The 21,055-nt window shown below is 44.3% G+C and overlaps 1 protein-coding gene across 18 annotated transcripts in view; it reads right to left on the bottom strand.

Moving 5' to 3' along the window:
* The window catches only part of MAP4 (microtubule associated protein 4), a 142,446-nt gene that overhangs the window by 83,135 nt on the left and 38,256 nt on the right, over positions 1-21,055 (bottom strand). For 15 of the 18 annotated variants that reach the window (XM_060204766.1, XM_060204771.1, XM_060204774.1 and 12 more), the window contains exons 2-3: positions 7,944-8,185; positions 3,499-3,567 (exon numbers count right to left, since the gene is read on the bottom strand). In XM_060204766.1, the coding sequence (XP_060060749.1) occupies positions 3,499-3,567; positions 7,944-8,166 (292 nt within the window). In that variant the 5' untranslated portion in view covers positions 8,167-8,185. Of the gene's footprint in view, positions 1-134; positions 438-3,498; positions 3,568-7,943; positions 8,186-18,951; positions 19,085-21,055 lie in introns of those variants that run through there. The other 3 variants (XM_060204764.1, XM_060204781.1, XM_060204767.1) reach the window with 3 other exon arrangements.

Here is a 21,055-nt window from a genome sequence, read left to right as displayed (position 1 = left end):
TTGATGTTACCACATCCTAGTTTGTGTTGAAGTGAAAATCAAATGAAAAAGACCAACCAAAAATGTTTAACGAAAAGAAAAATATGAGATAAATTAAGTGATAAAATGAGTTTTAAAAAAGAACACAAAGTAAGGACATTAGATGAGCTTTATAAAGCTATCAAAAGAATCATTAATGAGAATTCATCTAGTACTTTGTGCTCACAAAGGGAAAGGAGGTTCCATCAAGCCCTGCAGGGCACAAGAGGAAGCAGGCGGTGTGCTCAGGCATCAGCAGATAGGCCCCGAAGAACCACCCTCAGTTTCTTCTCTATGGTGTCCAGGAAGGAGAGTAAAGCTTTGCAAAATGCTGAAGGTTTTAGAAGTGAAACGGTGCTTAGGAAAAGTCACTGGTCTGGTGTTGCGGCAATCCCAGTGTGGAGAGACACGCTAGGATTCTAGGAGGAGAAAACTAGAAAGGGAGGAAGAAGTAGGAAGGGGAAGGAAAGGGCGGAAAAGCACAGGTCATTAGTAAACAGTAAGTTTTTAAAAAAATGTTTATTTATTTATTTTCCCTTTTGTTGCCCTTGTTGTTTTATTGTTGTAGTTATTATTGTTGTTGTCATCATTGTTGGACAGGACAGAGAGAAATGGAGAGAGGAGGGGAAGACAGAGAGGGGGAGAGAAAGACAGACACCTGCAGACCTGCTTCACCGCCTGGGAAGCGACTCCCCTGCAGGTGAGGAGCCGGGGGCTCGAACCCGGATCCTTACGCCGGCCCTTGCGCTTTGTGCCACGTGCGCTTAACATAGCAAGTTTAATAGCCTTTTCAGTGCTATCAACAGAGCTGCTCTGCTATTAAGACGACAGATAACATTCCAAGGGAAATAGAAAGGGGAATTCTCAAAATAGCACGTTTCAGTTAGTGATGGTCAAATCAAAATAAAATCACAACATGCTACAAACATGCACTTGACCCCTCTCCCTACTCTTCCCCGTGCCCAATGAAACATGCATATACTCAGTAAAGCGTCTGCTCTAATTTAGTTGAGATTTCTAATTCCAATTCGTGTCTTCACAGTTGTACAACTTATATTCTACCCAAGGGTGGAGAACTACCCACGAGCAGGATGGCATGCTCTTATAATACCACCAGAAAGCTCAATGCTGTGGCTCGCCTTCCTTTTTTTTCTTTTTTTTAGCTGATTTTAATTTTAACTAATTCATTATTTTTTTGCCACCAGGAAACCGGAGTTCAGTAAGGGCTGGGCTGCACTGTCTCCCTGACTATTAAGACAGGACAGCAAGAGGCCATTGCTAGACGGCATCTGGAGTCTCTTCTGGACAGTTAACAACTTGCTGGAGGGGAGGGGAGATGACCTACTTTTAATAGTTGTTTTCTTCCTGGATGGAAAGGACATTCACTTTTTTAATAGTCTAGTCAAATAATCCTCTACAGTTTTCCCTGCTCCTTACACTGTCTCCTGGTTAAAGAAAGCTGAGCTCACATATTCATTTTGAAATTTCATGTTCAAACTCCTTCTCTGTTCATCACAGGAAGTCTTTATAAACATTTTATTAAAACCAAATTATATAGATGACTTAGCCATCAAAGCAGGCACACACACAAAAAAAGCCAAAACCACAAAGATTATTTAAAAAATGAATAAATAAAAAAATTAAAATACTCAGATCACAAACCTGAAGGATGAAGTGGCACTTCTGAGTGTTTCTAGATTTTAATAAGAATGTTACTCTCACTGGGTAAAACAAACCTTTACAACAAATAGAATCTCATCATCAATATATCTGAGTTACAAAACTAGATACAACATGTGTAAAGACTGCAGAATAAAGAGCAAATCCTGATAGAATTGTTATTGTTAAGTACCCTTTTAGTGAGGACTTAGAAACAGGAAATTCTACTGTGGACAAGGAAACGCTCATGGCTGAGGTGCGCCATAGAGGAGGAAGGGGTACAGTCTGTGTCTAGTGCCTGCCTCCACTGCGGGGAGGGGGACCACGTGGCATGGCCCACTTAGGAGCAGAGCACACTCTGCTGCAGGGAGCCATGAACTTGATCATCAGCCTATTCTATTCACACAACAGTGCCAGCCTGACCATCACTGCAAAGTAAGCGCAGTTATTTATAAAACTTCAACATGACCTTCATCTCAGCTCCCTCAAAAAAGGCTTATGTAATATCTTGTGGCCTCCAGCTGCTGCTTTGGAAATGTTGCTCAGCACACAAGATACAGGGCTAGGGGTGCGGGGAAGGCCTGGGCAGGCCAGTGCTCATCACAAGGAACAATCCAGGGCCAAGCAGTGGCGCACCTGGTTGAGCACTCACATTGCAGTGCACAAGGACCCAGGTTCAAGCCCCTGGTCCCCACCTGCAGGGGAAAAGCTTCAGGAGTGGTGAAGCAGGGTTGCAAGTGTTTGTCCCTCTCCCTCGCTATCTTCTCTTTCCTTCTCAACTTCTCTGTCTTTATCCAACAGTAAATTAAAATAAAAAATAATAGTAATAATGGAATCCACAGGAGCTCTCAATCCTAGCTCATAGAAAATCAAGGTCCTAGACTCTCCTACTGAGGCTCCAAAGTCCCAGGTTCAACCCCCAGCACCACCATCAGCCAGAGCTGAGCTCTGGTAAAACAAATAAATAAAAATTTATTAAAAAAAAAAAAAAAGGGCAAGGGTAGATAGCATAATAGTTATGCAAAGTGACTCTCATGCTTGAGGCTCCTAAGTCCCAGGTTCAACCCTCGCACCACCATAAGCCAGAGCTGAGTAGAGCTCTGGTATTTAAAAAAAAAAAAAAAAAAAAAAAAAAAAGCATGAGGGCAGAGGATCTAGTGGGGGCTGTAGTGTTTGGTGGAAAACTGGGAAATGTTATGCATGTACAAACTACTGTATTTACTGTCAACTGTAAAATATTAATCCCCAATAAAAAAAGAAAAAAAGAAAAAAGAAAAATCAAGGTCCTAATAATGGGTTTAAAGTTAGAGACAGAACTAGGGAGATTGCATAATGGTTATGCAAAAAGACTTTCGCGTCTAAGACACCAAAGGGCCCAGGTTCAATCCCTAGTACCATAAAGCAGAGCTGACTAGTTCTCTGGATGATTAATAATAATAATGAAACTTCTGTAGTTCACAGGTTTCCCAGTGTTGCGCTGTGCAGGGAAGAGGCTGCAGTGAGTGCTGTGGTGGCCACGAGGAACCCCAAACAGCATTCTGATGATGAGCCTCCTCTGCTGTGGGCATGACGGAAAAGATGACTTGGCGCTTACACGGTAAAACTAAAATAAATACTCAGAAGATATAAAAGTGTCATTATTTTTCTCCCATTGTTAGGAAATTTTATGTGGAAAATGCCCTGATTTTTAAATACAACAAATAACAATGTTTTAGAAAGACTCCATCAGCTTCCAGTAACAGTATTTCCAGAGGAACCTGTCAAGGAGTTGACCATGACAGGTTCAGTCACACATCTGGATGGGTCCTGGGAACCACTTACCTGCGGCATTACTCCTTTCTATCCCATCATCACCATTGGCTAGCACCGTTGTTTTAGAAGACGGAATACCTACAACAACCATAAAGAATAATTACCTATTATAGCAGATCAAAAAAAAAAAAAAAAAAAAGAAAAGGGAAAATGGGGCCGGGCAGTGGTATAGCAGTTGAGTGTACACCTCACCATGTCCAAGGAATGGGTTCACACCCCGGGGCCCCACCTGCAGAGGGTTAAGTTTCACGAACTTCTTTCTCTCTCTCTCTACCCTCCCCCCCCGTCAATTTCTCTCTGTCCTATCAAAATTAATTTTAAAAAAACCTAAAAAGTTAAAAATGGATCCAACCATTATATCAACAATATAACTGTTGTCTCTTCAGAACACTGGCTGAAAGCAGGAAAAAGTGCGCCGAGATGCAAAGATCCGAAGAGCAGAAACCCACAACAGAACCAAATCACCGATTTGCACGGCATTTGAGTGACTATGCACTGTTACAATAGGAGACTCCCTCCTAATTCCAGAATGAGGTGTTTTTCTGTCTGTAAACTGAAGACAGGCAGCATATTCAATAAAACCATCATGAAGGACTACAGGTTTAGAATCTAACATTCAAATAAAATGGTACAAGGACACAGGGCCAAGTGAAGCCCAAACAAAAGGCCAGGACACCACCCTGTAAGTTAGGAAGTCACTAGAGCTACTGTGGGGTAGAGGAGCTTGTTTAGGTTAAGCTGTTTCTGTTCTTTCCCTTTTTAACTGCCACCAGGCTTGTGCTGGAGCTCAGTGCCTGCACAAAGAATCCACCGCTCCTTGCTGCCTCCCCACTGTCCCCATCGCTTTCGACAAGGCAAAGAGAAATTGAGAGGGTAAAGGTGGGGAGAGACACCTGCTGCACTGCTCATGAAGGTTCCTCCCCGCAAGTGGGAAGCTGGGGTTTGAACCTGGATCCTTGCACATGGTACGGTGCGTGACCACCCCGCACCCTCACTTAAGCTGTTCTAATAAATGTATCTGCATCTATTCCTAATACCTAAGGATGTTGGACATGTTTCCATTTATTTTCTCTGGTGAGGTGAACGGTCAAAACAAAAGATGCCTGCAGACCTGCCTCACTGCCTGTGAAAAGACCCCCCCCCCCCCCCGAGGTGTGGAGCCGGGGACTCGAACCGGGATCCTTGTGCCGGTCCTTACACTTTGTGCCAAGTGCGCTTAACCCGCTAGGCTACCACCCCCCTTTTAAGACTGATTTATTAATGAGAGAACCAGAGCATCACTCTGGCACACATGATGCAGGGGATCACGGGATACCTCAGACAACCCAAAGCTTTATCTGCTGAGTCATTGCCCCCCCCACTGAGTTTTTTTTTTCAATTTTTTTAATATTTATTTATTCCCTTTTGTTGCCTTTGTTGTTTTATTGTTGTAGTGGCAAACGCTAGAAGAAGAAGTTATTACAGTTGTTGTTACTGATGTCGTCATTGTTGGATAGGGCAGAGAGAAATGGAGAGAGGAGGGGAAGACAGAGAGGGGGAGAGAAAGACAGACACCTGCAGACCTGCTTCACCGCCTGTGAAGCGACTCCCCTGTAGGTGGGGAGTCGGGGGCTCGAACCGGGATCCTTACCTCGGTCCTTGCGCTTTGCGCCACCTGCGCTTAACCTGCTGCGCCACCGCCCGACTCCCAAGATTCTGTTTTCTTATCAACTTTTGTGCATTTGTTATATATTCTGAATACAAACCAGTATCAGATGAGCTTTGCAAATATTTTTGCACAGCCCATAATTTGTATTTTCATTTTTTTACCAGTGTCCCTCCCTCCCTCTCTCTCCCTCTTTCTTCTTTTCTTTCATTCAGTGTTGGCTGATGGTGATGGCAGGGATCTAACCGGAAACTCTTACGTGCAAGTTCCATGCTACTGCCTATCTCCTTGGTCCTTAACTGTGTCATCTCAAGAAAAGGCTTTCAATTTTAATGAAGTGCTAAGAAGGTAACACCAACACAGACTTCCACAGCTGAGGCAGGGCTCCAGGTCAGATCCCAAGCACCACCAGTCTATTTCTAGACTTCTTATAAAGGTGTATCTATGCGCTCTGGAGTCGGGCGCTGTGCTAGATGCAATATCCAGGTTTGAATTCCCGGTACCTATCTGCACAGGGAAAGCTTTACAAATAGTGAAGTGGGTCTGTAGGTGTCACTATCTTTCACTTTCTTTCTCTCTCCTCCTCCCCTCTCAGTTCCTCTCTAACCTCTGGGGTGGGGGACACTGGCAAGATTAAAAGGCAGCCTCATCAATTGGGGGGAAGATTCTTATCTTGAGGATCAGCATAGGCATTTCACCGGAAAAGACAATTAGATGGGGTTAGGAAGGTAGAATAATGATTATGAACATAGGCTTTCATGCCCGAAGCACCAAAGGTCCAGATTTCATTCCCAGCACCACCACAAACCAGAGCTGAGTAGTGCTCTGGAAAAAAGGGGTGAAGGGGAGCTCTTTGAGAGACTTTTTTTAAAAAATATTTATTTATTCCCTTTTTTGTTGCCCTTGTTGTTTTATTGTTGTAGTTATTATTACTGTTGTTATTGATGTCATCTTTGTTGGATAGGACAGAGAGAAATGGAGAGAGGAGGGGAAGATGGGGGAAAGACAGACACCTGCAGACCCCCATCTCTCTCTCTCCCTCTCTTTCTCTCTCTCCCTCCCTCCCTCCCTACCTACCTCTCTCCCTAATGGAAAGGACTCAGCATGGTCTCAATACCAGCACAGGCTGGTGCAAAATTCAGGTCTGAACCACCACCACCCTCTGGTGGCCAATTATGTTAACTAGATTTCACAGTAAGAGACATTCTAGCCGTCTTTTCCAAGATTTACTCTGCTATTACTACTGGATCAGCACTCCTCAATCGTATGTGTGCATTCACATAAAACACATGAGTTTGTTCAAAACACACATTTCTGTGTGCCAATACTAGAACTTCTTACTTGCTTTTTAAAGATTTACTTATTGGGGCCGGGTGGTGGCACACCTGGTTGAGCGCAGGTATTACAACGCGCAAGAACCCAGGTTCCCACCTGCAGGAGGAAAGCTTTTCAAGGGGTGAAGTAGTGCTGCAGGTGTCTCTCTGTCTCTCTCTCTTTGGGGGCCCAAAGTATTACATGGAGGAAGGAGGCTCTCTTCAACAAATGGTGCTGGGAAAACTGGGTTGAAACATGCAGAAGAATGAAACTGAACCACTTTATCTCACCAGAAACAAAAGTCAACTCCAAATGGATCAAGAACCTGGATGTTAGACCAGAAACTATCACATACTTAGAGGAAAATATTGGTGGAACACTTTCCCACCTAAACCTCAAGGACATCTTTGATGATTCAAATCCAATTGCAAGGAGACTAAAACAAAAACAAATCAATGGGACTCCATCAAATTGAAAAGCTTCTGCACAGTCAAAGAAACCACCACACAGACAGACCCCTCACAGAATGGGAGATCTTCACATGCCATACATCACACAGGAGACTAATCACCAAAATATACAAAGAGCTCAGCAAACTAGGATCCACCATGGTAGAGAATGTTCCATCCTCCGAAGGGAGGCTGGACAACATACTCTTACTCTGTGCCACACCTGAGGAAGATGGGTCCTGAAATTGGGGCAGCTTGGAACGTTCCTACTCAGGACTTATATATTAGCAGGCGTGATCCAGCAATAAATTTAAAAAAGTACATCTCTCTCTCTCTTTAGAGTTTAATCCATGTTTTAATCCTAACCTGGGATTATTCCCACAGACAAATGGCATCTGATTCCATTTGAAATTAAATGGTGAGTAAGCACAGGATTTTGTCTTACTTAACTTTACAAAGCCACCCTCAGGGCAGGCAGAGATGGGCTCAGTGGTAGAGGTGCAGCACGGGCATCCAGGACGTCCTGGCTAAAGACCCAGCACCACCACGTGCAGGAGCTGAGTGGCGGCTGGCTTCTGACCCTCCCGAATAAAGGTAGGAGGTGGGAGGCAGCCTGTGCTACGCTGCCGCCAACTGAGACATGGCAGAGGAAATGTCAGAGTTGAAATCGCTCTATTCAGTTAGAAGTGATTATGCAAAAAGACTTTCTTGGGGCTGGGAGATAGCAACACTGATATGGGGGGGGGGGGGGACCATCTCTGGTGCCACAGGTTCAAAACTATCTCCCCACCATAAACCAAAGTTCAGCAGTGTTCTTGTTAAACAAACAAAACTTCTCGTTTCATGAGCATACACTGTACTAAGGTTAGTGGACCTGCTTCCTTGATTTCTACCTTTTTTTTTTTTTTTTTTTAGTTAGAGACAGTTGCTATCTTATGGTAAAATTCATTACTTGGTTTCCTTAAGGTTTTGAAATTTATAATTTATGACCTAGAGCAAAACCCCTCATCTGCTGTCTGAATTAACAATGGGACTTAATTACTCACCTTCAACCTGACTAGTGTCTGAGCACGGCTTCCTCTTTGACTCCGAATTCCCAGCTTTCTCATCAACGTCCAGGAGAGGAATATAGTCCGTTTTCCCAACAGTTTCTCCCACAACATCATCAAAGGCCTCTGCCTCCAGCGTGGCTATGAAGTCCCGTTTTATCTCCTCCTCAACTTCTGGACATGGTTCTGTCAATGCATCTGTAAGACTGAGGTCAGCCATCCTGCACCACTGCAACTGCCTGGTCAAGGGGAAGGAAAGAGTTCAGGTAATGACACTGCCAAGGAAAAACATTCCTAGAAACTCCTGTCGCTTACTTTTTAGACATCAAACAGCTTGTCAAGTTACTTTAAACAAACAGAAGGCTCTGTCTAAAGTTTCAGTGTCAGAAGAGGTCCCTCATTTTGCAGACTAGAAAATTAAAGTGCAACGTTAGAGGAAAGGCACAGAGGTTTCCAAAAACAGCGCTTTCATGCCTGGGGCACCAGAGAGTCCAACACCATCCAAAGTTAAGAGTTGAACAGTGATCTGGTAGAAGGAGGAGGAAGGGAAGACAGGAGACAACTACAGAAGAAGGTCTCTAGAAGCAGGAGCAGAGAATCCACTGTGTGGGCACTGTGCCCTTAAGACAGTGTTGGCGACAGTAAATACATACATACATACTTGGCAGATTTATTTACATCCACACAGAGAAAATTTATTTTGACATCAAAAGCTTGCTGAGCCCTTTCAAAGAGTGTACCCATGTATCAACAACTGTACTGTAACCCATTAACCCCCATGAAATTTAAAAAGTATTATTACATTTAGAGTAAATTCCCTAGATTCTGATTTCTCTTCAGATTGTACAAACCTTAAGATAAACCCCCTAAAATCTCCCAAACAAGTAGGTCAAAAGATTCTATTTAAAAAATCATTTTTTCGGGGAGTCAGGTGGTAGTGCTGTGGGATCTCAGTTCGACCCCCCCCCCCCCCGCCCAGTGTGTGTGTGTGTGTGGGGGGGAGGAAGTGTGTGTGTCCGCTTCACAAGCGGTGAAGCAGGTCTGTAGGTGTCTTATTTTTCTCTCCTCGTCTTCCCCTCCTCTCTCCATTTCTCTCTGTCCTATCCGACGACAGCAGCAGCAACAACAATAATGATAAACAACAAGGGCAACAAAAGGGGAAAAAATAGCCTCCAGGAGCAGTGGATTCATAGTGCAGGTGCTGAGCCCCAGCGATAACCTTAGAAGCAAAAACAAACAAACAAAAACCCTATCTTGGGGTGAAGGGTATAGATAGTGTAATGGTTATGCAAAGAGACTCTTGTGCCTGAGTCTCCAAAGTCCTAGGTTCAATCCCCCACACCACGATATGCCAGAGCTGAGCAATGCTCTGGTAAAAATAAATTTATTAATTAAAAAAAAAAAAAGATGTGGGGGGTAGGGGGGCTGGGTGGTACCGCAACGGGTTAAGTGCAGGTGGCACGCTAAGCACATGGACTGGCCTAAGGATCCCGGTTCGAGGCCCCCCACACACACACCTGAAGCGGTGAAGCAGGTCTGCAGGTGTCTTTCTTTCCCCCTTTGTCTTCCCCTCCTCTCTCGATTTCTCTCTGTCCTATCCAACAACGAAGACATCAATAACAAAAATAACGACAAAAATTTCTAAAAAGGGCAACAAAAGGGAAAAGAAAAAAGAACGAAAATTCTAAAAATAGGGCACACCCGGTTAAGTGCATGTTACAATGTGCAAGAGCCTGGGTTCGAGTCCCCAGTCCCCACCTGCAGCTTCTCGAGCAGTTAACTAGGTCTGCAGGTGTCTTGTCTCCCTCTCTGTATTTCCCTCTCCCCTCTCAATTTCTCTGTCCCTAGCTAATAAATAAAAATAAATAAATAAAATCTTTTTTTAAAAAAAGATGCTATTACAGTCATCACTAGTAGCACACCTGTAACCTACTTACAGCACAGGGACAAGGATGGGAAGTCCTATTATAACGACCACCCAAGTCACTTGAGAGATTTTACTAGTGAAAATACTGAAAAATAATTAAATTGAAGGGGAAAAAAAGGCACATTCTAATGTCAAAGTGTTCCACAAAAGGGAATTGCTTTTTTCTATTAGAACTCTATTTATGGTTTGTCTCTGAAAATTATAATGAAGTGGGCTGGTAAGACAGCTCACCTGCTAGTCCACATGCTCTGTCATGCCTACAGCCCAAGCTCAAGCCCAGTCCTTACTACAGGAGCAATTGTCAGTGCTGTCTTTCCATTCTCTCTCTCTCTCTCTCTCTCTCTCTCTCTCACTCCCTCTTCCTCCCTCTCCCTCCCTCTCCGTCTCCCTCTCCCTCTCTCCTATTAACCAGAGCACTGCTCAGGTCTGGTTTATGGTGTTGTGGGGAACTGAACATAGAACTCTGGAGCCTCCGGTACAAGAGTCACTTTGCATAACCATTACACTATCTACCCCCGCCCTCCATTTTTATCTGGACATGCTGGCACGAGGAGGTGAATCCCAAGCAGAGCAACAGCACTCTGCCACCCCTGCCCCCACACACCTGGGGGGAAAAGAAAAGAGGAAAGGAAAGCTATTGTGAACCAAAAGTATTAAAGGGTGTCCGTAATTAAAGGTTCACGGCCAAAAGGAACTTGAAAGGACATCTGCGCCAGGCTTAACAATACACATAAGAATCCACTCAGTCTATTTTTCCCAGAAATATATAAGGTTGACACTTAGATAATGCAATCTACTCAAACTATTCCTAATTTAGGAGACTGGTGAAAATAGAGAAAAACAATGGTGCGTTTTAAACCTCATTTATCAGAGCACAGTTCTCAAAGGATAGCTTTTAAACCACTGTAATCTTTTCCCCCTCTCTCACTCTCAGACCAGCCACTTCCTGGGCTTACATGCAGTTAGTTCATGTATCATAAGCAGCAGCTCGAATTGAGCATAAAAGGTGAAACTGACAGATTTATAAAACTAGAAAGTGTATTTGGCTTAGAGTATGCAGCTATTCAAACACCCAGTGTCTATACTCAACAGTGAAGCAATTCTTGTTGCCATATCTAAGTAGAAGTATAATTTAAACACACAGAAACTCGGCATGACTGTGATAATGGCAATGTCAGTGTTGTATAGAAGGTGAAACTGGTAGCTTTTAGCAGGAAAGTGCCAAATTTTCTATAGATTAAAATGTACTCAATTTTAAGTTACTCTGTTCTATAGCATCTGCAAATAAACTCTTTAGGGATTCTATACATTTGTTAAACTAGTCCCTCCTGTTCTCAGAACTGATTTTAATAAATCCACAAATGAATTTCACCCCTCATACACAGAATCATCTAAGATCACTTAATATTTAGCTCTGTTTAAAAAAGTTTACTTGTGTATTTTCTGGACAAAGAGAGGATATCAACAGTGCTAATCTCAAATCTGGATTACCAGAGTATCCCAAGATGTAGTCCTGTGACTGAGAAGCAGAATTTGTACTCTGCTTCCCTTTCTTGTCTTTGTAGAGCCAGAGACTTGCAGATGCATGACTCCACTGCTCCTGGTTTTTATTCAGATAAGAGGCGCACATATAGGGGCTCCTGAACTTCCCTCGGAACCTAGAGATGGGCCCACCTTATGACTGCTCAGAATCCTTCTCCTGAAGATATCCCCAGGTCAAAGCAAGATGCCCATCTGAAAAGACTAGGCATACCTATCTCCACAGCAGCCCAGCTGGCAACAGCCCAAACTTGAATTAAATATAGCCACATAAAACCCTGGAAGTAATTTGTAAAAGTATAAATATTAATTTAGCCTTTGAAATATAAGACAGATTATAAAGAGTCAAGGACTTTAAAAAATTAATCATTGAAGGAAAACAAATGTGTTTCCTTAATAATCATTTCAAGAAAAAATAAATATCAATTTTTAAGAGCTACCTGGCACCCTGGGAGGTGGTATATCCCTAGCGTCGCATATACCAGAGCGAAGACCTGCTTCTCTTTTTCTCTCAAGTTAAATAATCAGGGGCCGGGTGGTAACTCACTGGGTTAAGCACACATAGTGCAAAGCACAAGGTCTGGTGCAAGGATCCCGGTTTGAGCCCTTGGCTCCCCACTTGTGGGGGGGGGAGCACTTCACAAGTGGTGAAGCAGGTCTGCAGATAGTCTCTTTCTCTCCCTCTCTGTCTTCCCTTCCTCTCTCAATTTTTCTCTGTCCTGTCAACAACAATGGAAAACATCAACAACAACAGCGGAAAAAAGATTGGCTGCCAGGAGCAAGAGATTTTTAGTGCTGGCACCAAGCCTCAGTGATAACCCTGGAGGCTAATAATAATAATAATAATAAATCTTTTTAAAATTAAAAAAAGAGGCAAAATGAAAGAAAGCTTTCTATTCTTCCTGAAACACTCGTAGCTATAAGTGAATCACTTTCCATCTGAGTTCCCTGAGTTCTGAATTTGTAAAATAAGAGTGGTGTGTCAAACAATTCCAAGGTCAATTTCCCTGTAACCTACAGTTTTAACACTTAATTTAGTGTTGGTCTTCTTCTAAATTCTGTTTCTAAGACCCCTTCTCCTTGCCGCTGTGGTCTATTTACATCATCATTGTTTTGCCCGTACTGGTTTAATCCCCAATGGTTCACGCGCTTTTTCCTTCTCCCCACCCCCTATCCTACGTACATCCTCTTCCAACCTGACACTTCTGCCTCAGGAGATATATAAGGACAGGATTGTGATTAGAGCTAGATCGAACTGCATCGCCGCTTGTCAATAAAGATGGAACTGTGTTCCCAGCTCAGCCATGAGTCCCTGGTCGTTTCTCTCATGCCCGCGAAGCTATCCCGGCAACTGGCACCCCGAACTGGGACCGGCATATGTTACCCAACGTGGGGCATGAACCTCGGCTCCACACACAAGCAGCAGACCTAAGAAGACCAGATAAGTAAAGCCGCTTGGCTACCCATCCACCATGGGTTGCCTTTCTACTTATGAAGAGGTTTCCCAAAGCCTCTACTCTTTCTTCATGAGACAGTTTCTCTGTCTCTGGAACATTTTGCACGGGGCCACACTTTGGTTCCCTGACCGGGAACTTTGGTTCCTTATGACGGTGATCGTAGAGCTTGGGAGATGCGTGGAGATTTCCCCTGGGACTTTCTGGACTCCCTCTCCCATGTTTTCTGGACTCCCTCTCCCATGTTTCCCGAGGAGAAGGACTACGTTTTGCTCCAGGCCACACTTTGGTTCCTTATGACTGTGATCGTAGAGCTTGGGAGATGCATGGAGATTTCCCCTGGGACTTTCTGGACTTCCTCTCCCATGTTTCCTGCAGAGAAGGACTACTCTAACTTGAAGAGCATTCTCCAGTACCCTGGCAGTCCCCAAGAATGGAGACACGTGGTTAGTTCTACCCTCCTGGTTCAATTTTTTTCTTCGATGGGAAGACGTTTTAAAAAATGGGTGCCTGCAGCAATCCAGCAGGAACCATCAGAAGCACCCGAAATGGAATTTCGAGGAGCTTTCTGGACTAGGATGCCCTTCGGGGACTCATGATGCTACATGGTGAGATCTGGATAATCTGGTTCAAGGTGAAAGAAGCAAAAACTGCCTACCACTTTTCTCTCAATTCCCCCCCCCCACCGCGTTGTTCTTTCTGAATATCTTAAGTTTGCTATCTGCTTTCAGTTGCATTTTGTAAAAGAGTGATTTGAATGACTGAATTTTTGTATGACATTGACTTTACAAAAAAAAAAAAAAAAAAAAGCTGGACGCAGCCATGATTTCTAGAGACATCCAGAAACAGTCCAAAAAATTGTTTTTTTCTCTTTTGATTTTTTACGTCTTGGAAATGTTTAATCCTGAAAACTGTATGAGTATGGGCAGGGTAGAAAAAGCAATGGTTATGCTAATGATTCTCATGCCTGAGGCTTCTAACCATGGTTCTTCTATTGAGCTTATACTGTCTAAATAACCTTGAAATTATACTAGAAAGGACTTCCAAAATTATAAAGGCACTTAAACCAATTATAATGGAGTTATCAATTATAGTAAACTTCTGATCTGCTACAAGTTTTGCTTCACAAGTAAGTGAATTAGAGCTGTCAAGTTTTCACATGAAAAAGCATCTGCTCATATGGAATCCCTGGAAATCCATTTAGACCCCTGTTCTCTGACATCGCCCACAAGATAGCATGACTACAACACAACCCCCGAAACCAATGATGTGACCTGGCACAACCTGAAGAAACTGATTCACAGACTCCAAAGCTAATTCTCTATAGAAAAGTGGAATTAGTGATTGACCTTCCCCATTGAGACAGACGTGCAGTGTTCCATCCCCTGGCATTTCTTCCGTGGTCATCTGCTTTGGACTGACACTTCTATTGGACTTACTGGTACACCTCTTGGACTTTACACAACTTTACAGCAGTTTCCCTTTATGCTGCTGGGTTTCTCAAAGACTGACTGCAGCAGTCCATGGACTTTGCAGCCAGCTGCCTTGGGACCCTATAGGCCACATCCCCTCGCCTGCAGGCCCTTCCCCCAGAGGCAGGAAACCCCTCCCTCCTTACTAGGTCCTGCCCCCAGAGGCAGGAAATGCCCTTTCTCCTGCTAGGCCTTGCCCTTTGAGGCAGGAAACGCCCCCCTCAGGCTTCCCTCTGGCATCACACTGGTTCTTCCTGCTCTCCTACTTGTCCCTCCATGTCTTGTGCCAGTTCTTTTGAAAATGCCTGTATGATATAGGTTTCTGTCACCCCACACTCCTGATACTATGGCCATTAGTTAAAAAGAAAGGGGAAAATGTTGGTCTGCTTCTAAATTCTGCTTCTAAGACCCCTTCTGTTTGCCGCTGTGGTCTAATTACATTATCACTGTTTTGCCCGCACTGGTTTAATCCCCAATGGTTCACGCGCTTTTTCCTTCTCCCCACCCCCTGTCCTACGTACATCCTCTTCCAACCTGAAACTTCTACCTCAGGAGATATATAAAGACAGGATTGTGATTACAGCTAGATCGAACTGCATCCCCGCTTGTCAATAAAGATTGAACTGCGTTTCCAGCTCAGCCATGAGTCCCTGGTCATCTCTCTCATGCCCATGAAGTTAGTCCGGCAATTTAGAAAACCTCATAGATCCTTGTGTGAACATGAACCATATTACACATTAAATAATTTCAATGAAAACTGGGTTTTCAAGTTTAATTAAAAGCAAGTTTGTTTTGTTGTTGTTTGCAAAGGAGAGACTGGAAAAAAAAAAAAAAGACAAACTCACTAGTGCACACACAATACCTGGTCTGAACACATCTGACTAAAGAAATTCCACCCAGTTTTGAGTAACATTGGAGATGAGACCATACAGACAGAAAAAAAGACCTGTACTACTTGCCCAGGCACCAGGAAAACACACATTGCAGCCAAACACAGTCATCATCTAATCCTTAACTACTGTGCCACCTCCTGGACCACATCATCTAATCCTTTATTCTGACCACGTGACTGAAGTAGAATTACATGGTGAGTGGGGTTTTCAAAATAAGTAAATTAAGGCAAGAAGGAGGTGTCTACATCACAGGATGATGAGGCAGAATCCTGGTCTCCTGACTGTCCCCTATTAATAGCTCTGCACTCATAGAGTCGATAAGAATATATGATGAGGTCACAGGTACCTTCTCTGCTTTATGGCTAATCCACATGGGGAATTAATCTGCCAAATCTAAAGACATTAGTGTTCACATCAAATTACATATAAAGAAGTATGGGCAACCTTTGAGGTCCTCCGGGCATTCTGGATCACTATAAAAGGACAGTCACTAACTGGATGTCTGTTGCTAGCTCTGGCCTCTGGCCTCTTTTCCCCACCCTACTCCCAGAGCTGAAGTAATGAAAGCAAACTCATGGAAAAGTAGAATCCAAACACTGTCACAACCACTATAATATTTTCATTTCACACAAGAGTATTCAAATTTTCTTTCTTCCTTTCTCTCTCTCTCTTTCTTTCTTAGATTTTGTTTTGTTTATTAATGAGAAACAGGGAGAGAAAACTAGAGAATCACTCAGACAGATGCAATGTCAGGGACCGAACTCAGAACCTCACGCTTGAAGGTCCAACACTTCATCTACTCCACCACCTCCCAGGCTTCAGTACTCAAATGTCCATCAAGATTCACTTGCAATAGCCAGCACTGTCTTTCAAAAAGTAATAATGCAGAATTATTTTGAGACTTCACCCCTAGAAAGACCATCAGCCTTACTTTATCATGAATCTAGTTCTTATGTCGCTTTCCTCCTAACTCCAGAAACGGGTTCATGACTGGAAAAAGTGTCTGATAGTAGGAGGTGGGCAGTGGTGCACTTGGTTGAAACACATGTTACAGTGTGCAAGGGCATGGGTCCAAGGCCCTAGTTCCCAGCTGCAGGGGGAAAGCTTCACAAAGTGGTGAAGCAGTGCTGCAGGTGTTTGTCTTTCTTCTCTTTTCTTCCCTTCCCTCTTGATTTGTCTCTATCGAATAAATACGGGGCCGGCTCAAGAATCCCAAATCGAGCTCCCGGCTCCCCACCTGCGGGGGGGGGGGGTGTCATAAGCAGTGAGGCAGATCTTTCTCTCCCCTCTCTGTCTCCCCTCCTCTCTTGATTTCTCTGTCCTATCAAACAACATCATTGGCAATAATATGGGGGAAAATGGCCTCCAGGAACAGTGGATTCCTAGTGCAGGCACCCAGCCCCAGCAATAACCTTGGAGGCAAAATAAAATAATAAATAAAAATAAGGAGGGAGGGGATGGGGAAGATAGCAAAATGCTTGTGCAAATTCTCAAATCCCAGGTTCAATTCCCCCCCACCCCCCTGCACCACCATAAGCCAGAACACCACAAGCATGGTGCTCTGGTAAAAGGGAGGAAAAAACTTGTTTAGGGGACCAGGTGGTAGCATACCTGGCTGAATGAATGCACAGGTTACAGCGGGGGGGGGGGGGGGGGGCAGCAGAAAAGCAGTGTGCATCATCTTTCATAAAACTGCCTCCTAGCAGGTTAAGAAGGAAGAAACTTTCTTCCCAATCATCTAGACAACTTTATATACATAACTATCTAAGGGAGATTCATTGTAAGTTTCAATAGCCAATGTAATAAATAAGCATTAATGAATTTTCAGCGGCAGAAGATTGTTCATAATGTCCACTTCAAACTCTCTCTAGGGGCCAGGAGATAGCTCACAGTTGAGCACACACTTTACCACACAAGAGGACCCTGGGTTTGAGTCTCTGGCCACCACAGGGGAGGACCATGTAAATGAGAAGTGTCATAAAAAGTGGAAGGGGGTGACAGGCCAGCTCAGTGCTCCGGTACATACAGCAGACAAAACACACCACAGCACTGTCCCACAGGTGGAGACGCCCCGCCCCCCAAGATAAACGGTGAGAAACAAAGAGGAGAGACATCAGAGTATCACTCCACCACTCACGAAGCTTCCCCTTTGCGAGCTGCTCCCATGTGGTGGCTGGGGGCTCACATGTGAGTCCTAGTACAGGCAGGGTAAGTGTACACTGGTATTCAGCAATTTCTCCTTTATTGGGGGAAGCAGGGTTGATTTAAAAGGTAAAACCCACGTAAGGATCCCAGTTCAAGCCCCCGGCCCCCCACCTACAGGGAAGTCTGCTTCACAGGTGGTGAAGCAGGTCTGTAGGTGTCTTTCTCTCCCCGTCTTCCCCATCTCTCTCCATTTCTCTCTGTCCTATCCAACAACGATATCAATAACAATAATAACTACAACAAGGACAACAAAAGGGAATAAATATTTAAAAAAAAAAAAAAAGGCAGAACCCAGGGAGTTGGGCGGTAGCGCAGCAGGTTAAGCACAAGGACTGGTGTAAGGATCCCAGTTCAAGCCCTTGGTCCCCACCTGCAGGGGAGTCGCTTCACAGGTGGTGAAGCAGGTCTGCAGGTGTCTGTCTTTCTCTCCCCCTCTCAATTTTTCTCTGTCCTATCCAACAATAATGACAGCAATAACAAAAACAACGATAAAATAAAAAGGGCAACAGAAGGGGAAAATGGCCTCCAGGAGCAGTGGATTCGGAGTGCAGGCACTGAACCCCAGCAATAACCCTGGAGGCAAAAATAAAAAAGGTAGAAGCCTGAAGCCAACACTAAGCTGTTATTCCAGGGCATCAGTGAGAATGCTGTGCCCAGAATGCAATGCTTGTCCTCAGACCAGGAAGGAGCCCAGTGTCCTACAAATCACTTATGATCTGACGCAATTAGAGATATAGTCTGCGTCTAAAGATTCTATTTCAACATGAGAAACTGCAAATTTGCCTAGCAGGCTTGCAAGTACTAAATGAGGACTTTATTCCTTCAATTTCTCCTAGTGAATTCCTTTCAGAGGCTGGTTCCAAGTTGAACCTGATTTACTTGGAAGCTGTGTTCTGTTTTTAATTGATAGAACCAGAAAGCCTGGATTTATACTTTGAGTTAAGACACAGTATTTCATTCAAAGTAAAGCCAGATCCTTATCAAGCATCTCTAGGGAGGCAGCTACTCTCCCCACTCCACGCCTCCCCAAAAGCCAGTCTCTAGCCTCCCACCACACTGGCAGCCTCCTACTTTACCTCCCGTGTGCTGTCCTGCCGCACACCACACCGAGGCTGGAAGCATGGCAAGGCACACCCCCTTGGCCCTCAGCTACCCTGAAGCCAATCTGATTTCTCCAGCATTTCCCCACTGCCACATCTTCATCAGAGCAGCTTCACTTTCCACTCCCAGCTGTCTCCTGAAGGACAACTGCTGTATGACTACGGACTGACAGAACTGCCAGCTTCCTCAGGGTTCTGTTCATAACTATTTGTCCTGTTCACCAGAGGATTCGCCCCTGGCTACTAGAATAGCTGAGGCCACCACCCAGCGACACCACAAAAGGAAAGAACACCGTAGATCTCCCTTCTCCACAGTCCCCCGAAGAGGTCCTGCTCCCACTGCCTTCCGCCTCTAAAACACCACACACACATGCACACTCGCAAGACTGCAGCACAAGGCAGAAGCTCTGCTTACTTTAGGGTTCCACGCAAGCAGTCTGTGGAGAGTTCTCACTGACACACGTGGATCTCGAGGCTCCCTAGGCTCCTGGGGGCCTGCCAGCAGGCACTGTCCTCCTTCAAGAAGAATACTCTGCACCAACACCCCCGCTGACAGCCATGTGATACAGATGGCAAGATGTCTGTGCAGTCTGCGTATGCTGGCCAAAACAAGAGACTGGCCACAATGACACAGCACTTAGATTTCTACTATAACTACCACCAAAAATAAACCTTCAAACTAAATTCTATTTTTCTACAGTGAATCTTAAAATGATTCAATATCTCACATCCCGATTTTGAGAAAATGAATTTGGTTTTGTTTTCAATTTTACAACTTAATCTATCTGAATCTAATTAAGTTTTTAAAACTTTGGGACTGGGGAGTCGGGCTGTAGCGCAGCGGGTTAAACGCAGGTGGCGCAAAGCACAAGGACCGGCATAAGGATCCTGGTTCGAACTCCGGCTCCCCGCCTGCAGGGGAGTCGCTTCACAGGCAGTGAAGCAGGTCTGCAGGTGTCTGTCTTTCTCTCCCCCTCTCTGTCTTCCCCTCCTCTCTCCATTTCTCTCTGTCCTATCCAACAACAACAACAATAATAACTACAACAATAAAACAACAAGGGCAACAAAAGGGAATAAATAAATAAAATAAATATTAAAAAAAAAAACTTTGGGACTGTGGAGATAGTGTCATTTTAAATAGTGCAAGAGATCTTCATGCCTGAGACATGGCAGGTACCAGGTTCAAACCCTTGCTACCACCATACGCCAGAGAGCTGAACAGTGCACTCACAAAAGAAGTAAATCAATAAATAAACCCAAACTTTTTTTTACTTATGCAGATTTTTTTTCCTCTAATCACTTGAGACCTCAAAATTTGCTCTGTTTTTTCCTCATAAAAGATGAAGAGTGTTGGAAGTATCTTGAACACCAGGAAAACATTTTATATAAAAGGACCACAAATGCCTACTTTAAAAATTCATGGAACCGAGTGGTGGTGCACCTGGTCAAGCGCACACGTTACAGGGCGCAAGGACCTGAGTTTGAGCCCCCGATCCCCACCTGCAGGGGGAAAGCTTCACAAGTGGTGAGGCTGGGCTGCAAGTGTCTCTCTGGCTTTCTCCCTCTTATCACCCCCTTCCATCTCGATTTCTGGCTGTCTCTATCCAAATAAATAAATAAAATAACTCATAACCCCCAGTGTGATATCGAGTCCAACGACAATGGCAGAAGGCCCGGTCTACACCTGCCACAACCAACAGCCATTTTCCAGAGGGTGACCAAGTGTTCCCATCCTGTGAGACCACCTGGCCTTTTAGAAGCACCCCAGTCATACTATCACCCTTGCAAAATCTCTTTACACCTACACCCACTGGCACAATCTCGAGATCAAGATCCCCATTAAGTATCTATCGCCTCTTCTGTGACTGCATTTTAGAATCGGTTTCCCAGCGTCTTTCAAAACACATCATCTGCACTTCTACAGTCAGCTGTGGGGCAAGCAAAGGTTAACTTTTTTTAAAAAAAGATTTTAATTTTTTTATATTTATTTATTTCCCCTTCTGTTGCCCTTGTTGTAGTTATTATTGTTGTTATTGATGTCCAGAGAGAAATGGAGAGAGGAGGGGAAGACAGAGAGGGGGAGAGAAAGACAGACACCTGCAGACCTGCTTCACAGCTTGTGAAACGGCTCCCCTGCAGGTGGGGAGCCGGGGGCTCCAACCGGGATCCTTACAGGGGTCCTTGCGCTTTGCACCATGTGAGTTTGTCAACAGAATATTTTTGAAGTTTTGGTTTCTTAAAAGGAAATTGGAAGGGAGTCGGGCGGTAGCGCAGCAGGTTAAGCGCAGGTGGCGCAAAGCGCAAGGACCTGAGTAAGGATCTGGTTCAAGCCCCCAGCTCCCCACCTGCAGGGGAGCCGCTTCACAGGCGGTGAAGCAGGTCTGCAGGTGTCTATCTTTCTCTCCTCCTCTCTCCATTTCTTTCTGTCCTATCCAACAATGACGACAACAATAACAATAATTTAACAACAAATCAAGGGCAACAAAAGGGAATAAATACATAAATAAGTATTTTTTAAA

Source organism: Erinaceus europaeus, chromosome 12 (genome assembly GCF_950295315.1).
Source record: "Erinaceus europaeus chromosome 12, mEriEur2.1, whole genome shotgun sequence".
Taxonomy (NCBI): Eukaryota; Metazoa; Chordata; class Mammalia; order Eulipotyphla; family Erinaceidae; genus Erinaceus; species Erinaceus europaeus.
Note: the sequence above shows the minus strand (reverse complement) of the source record. Positions and strands in the feature narration are given on the sequence as shown.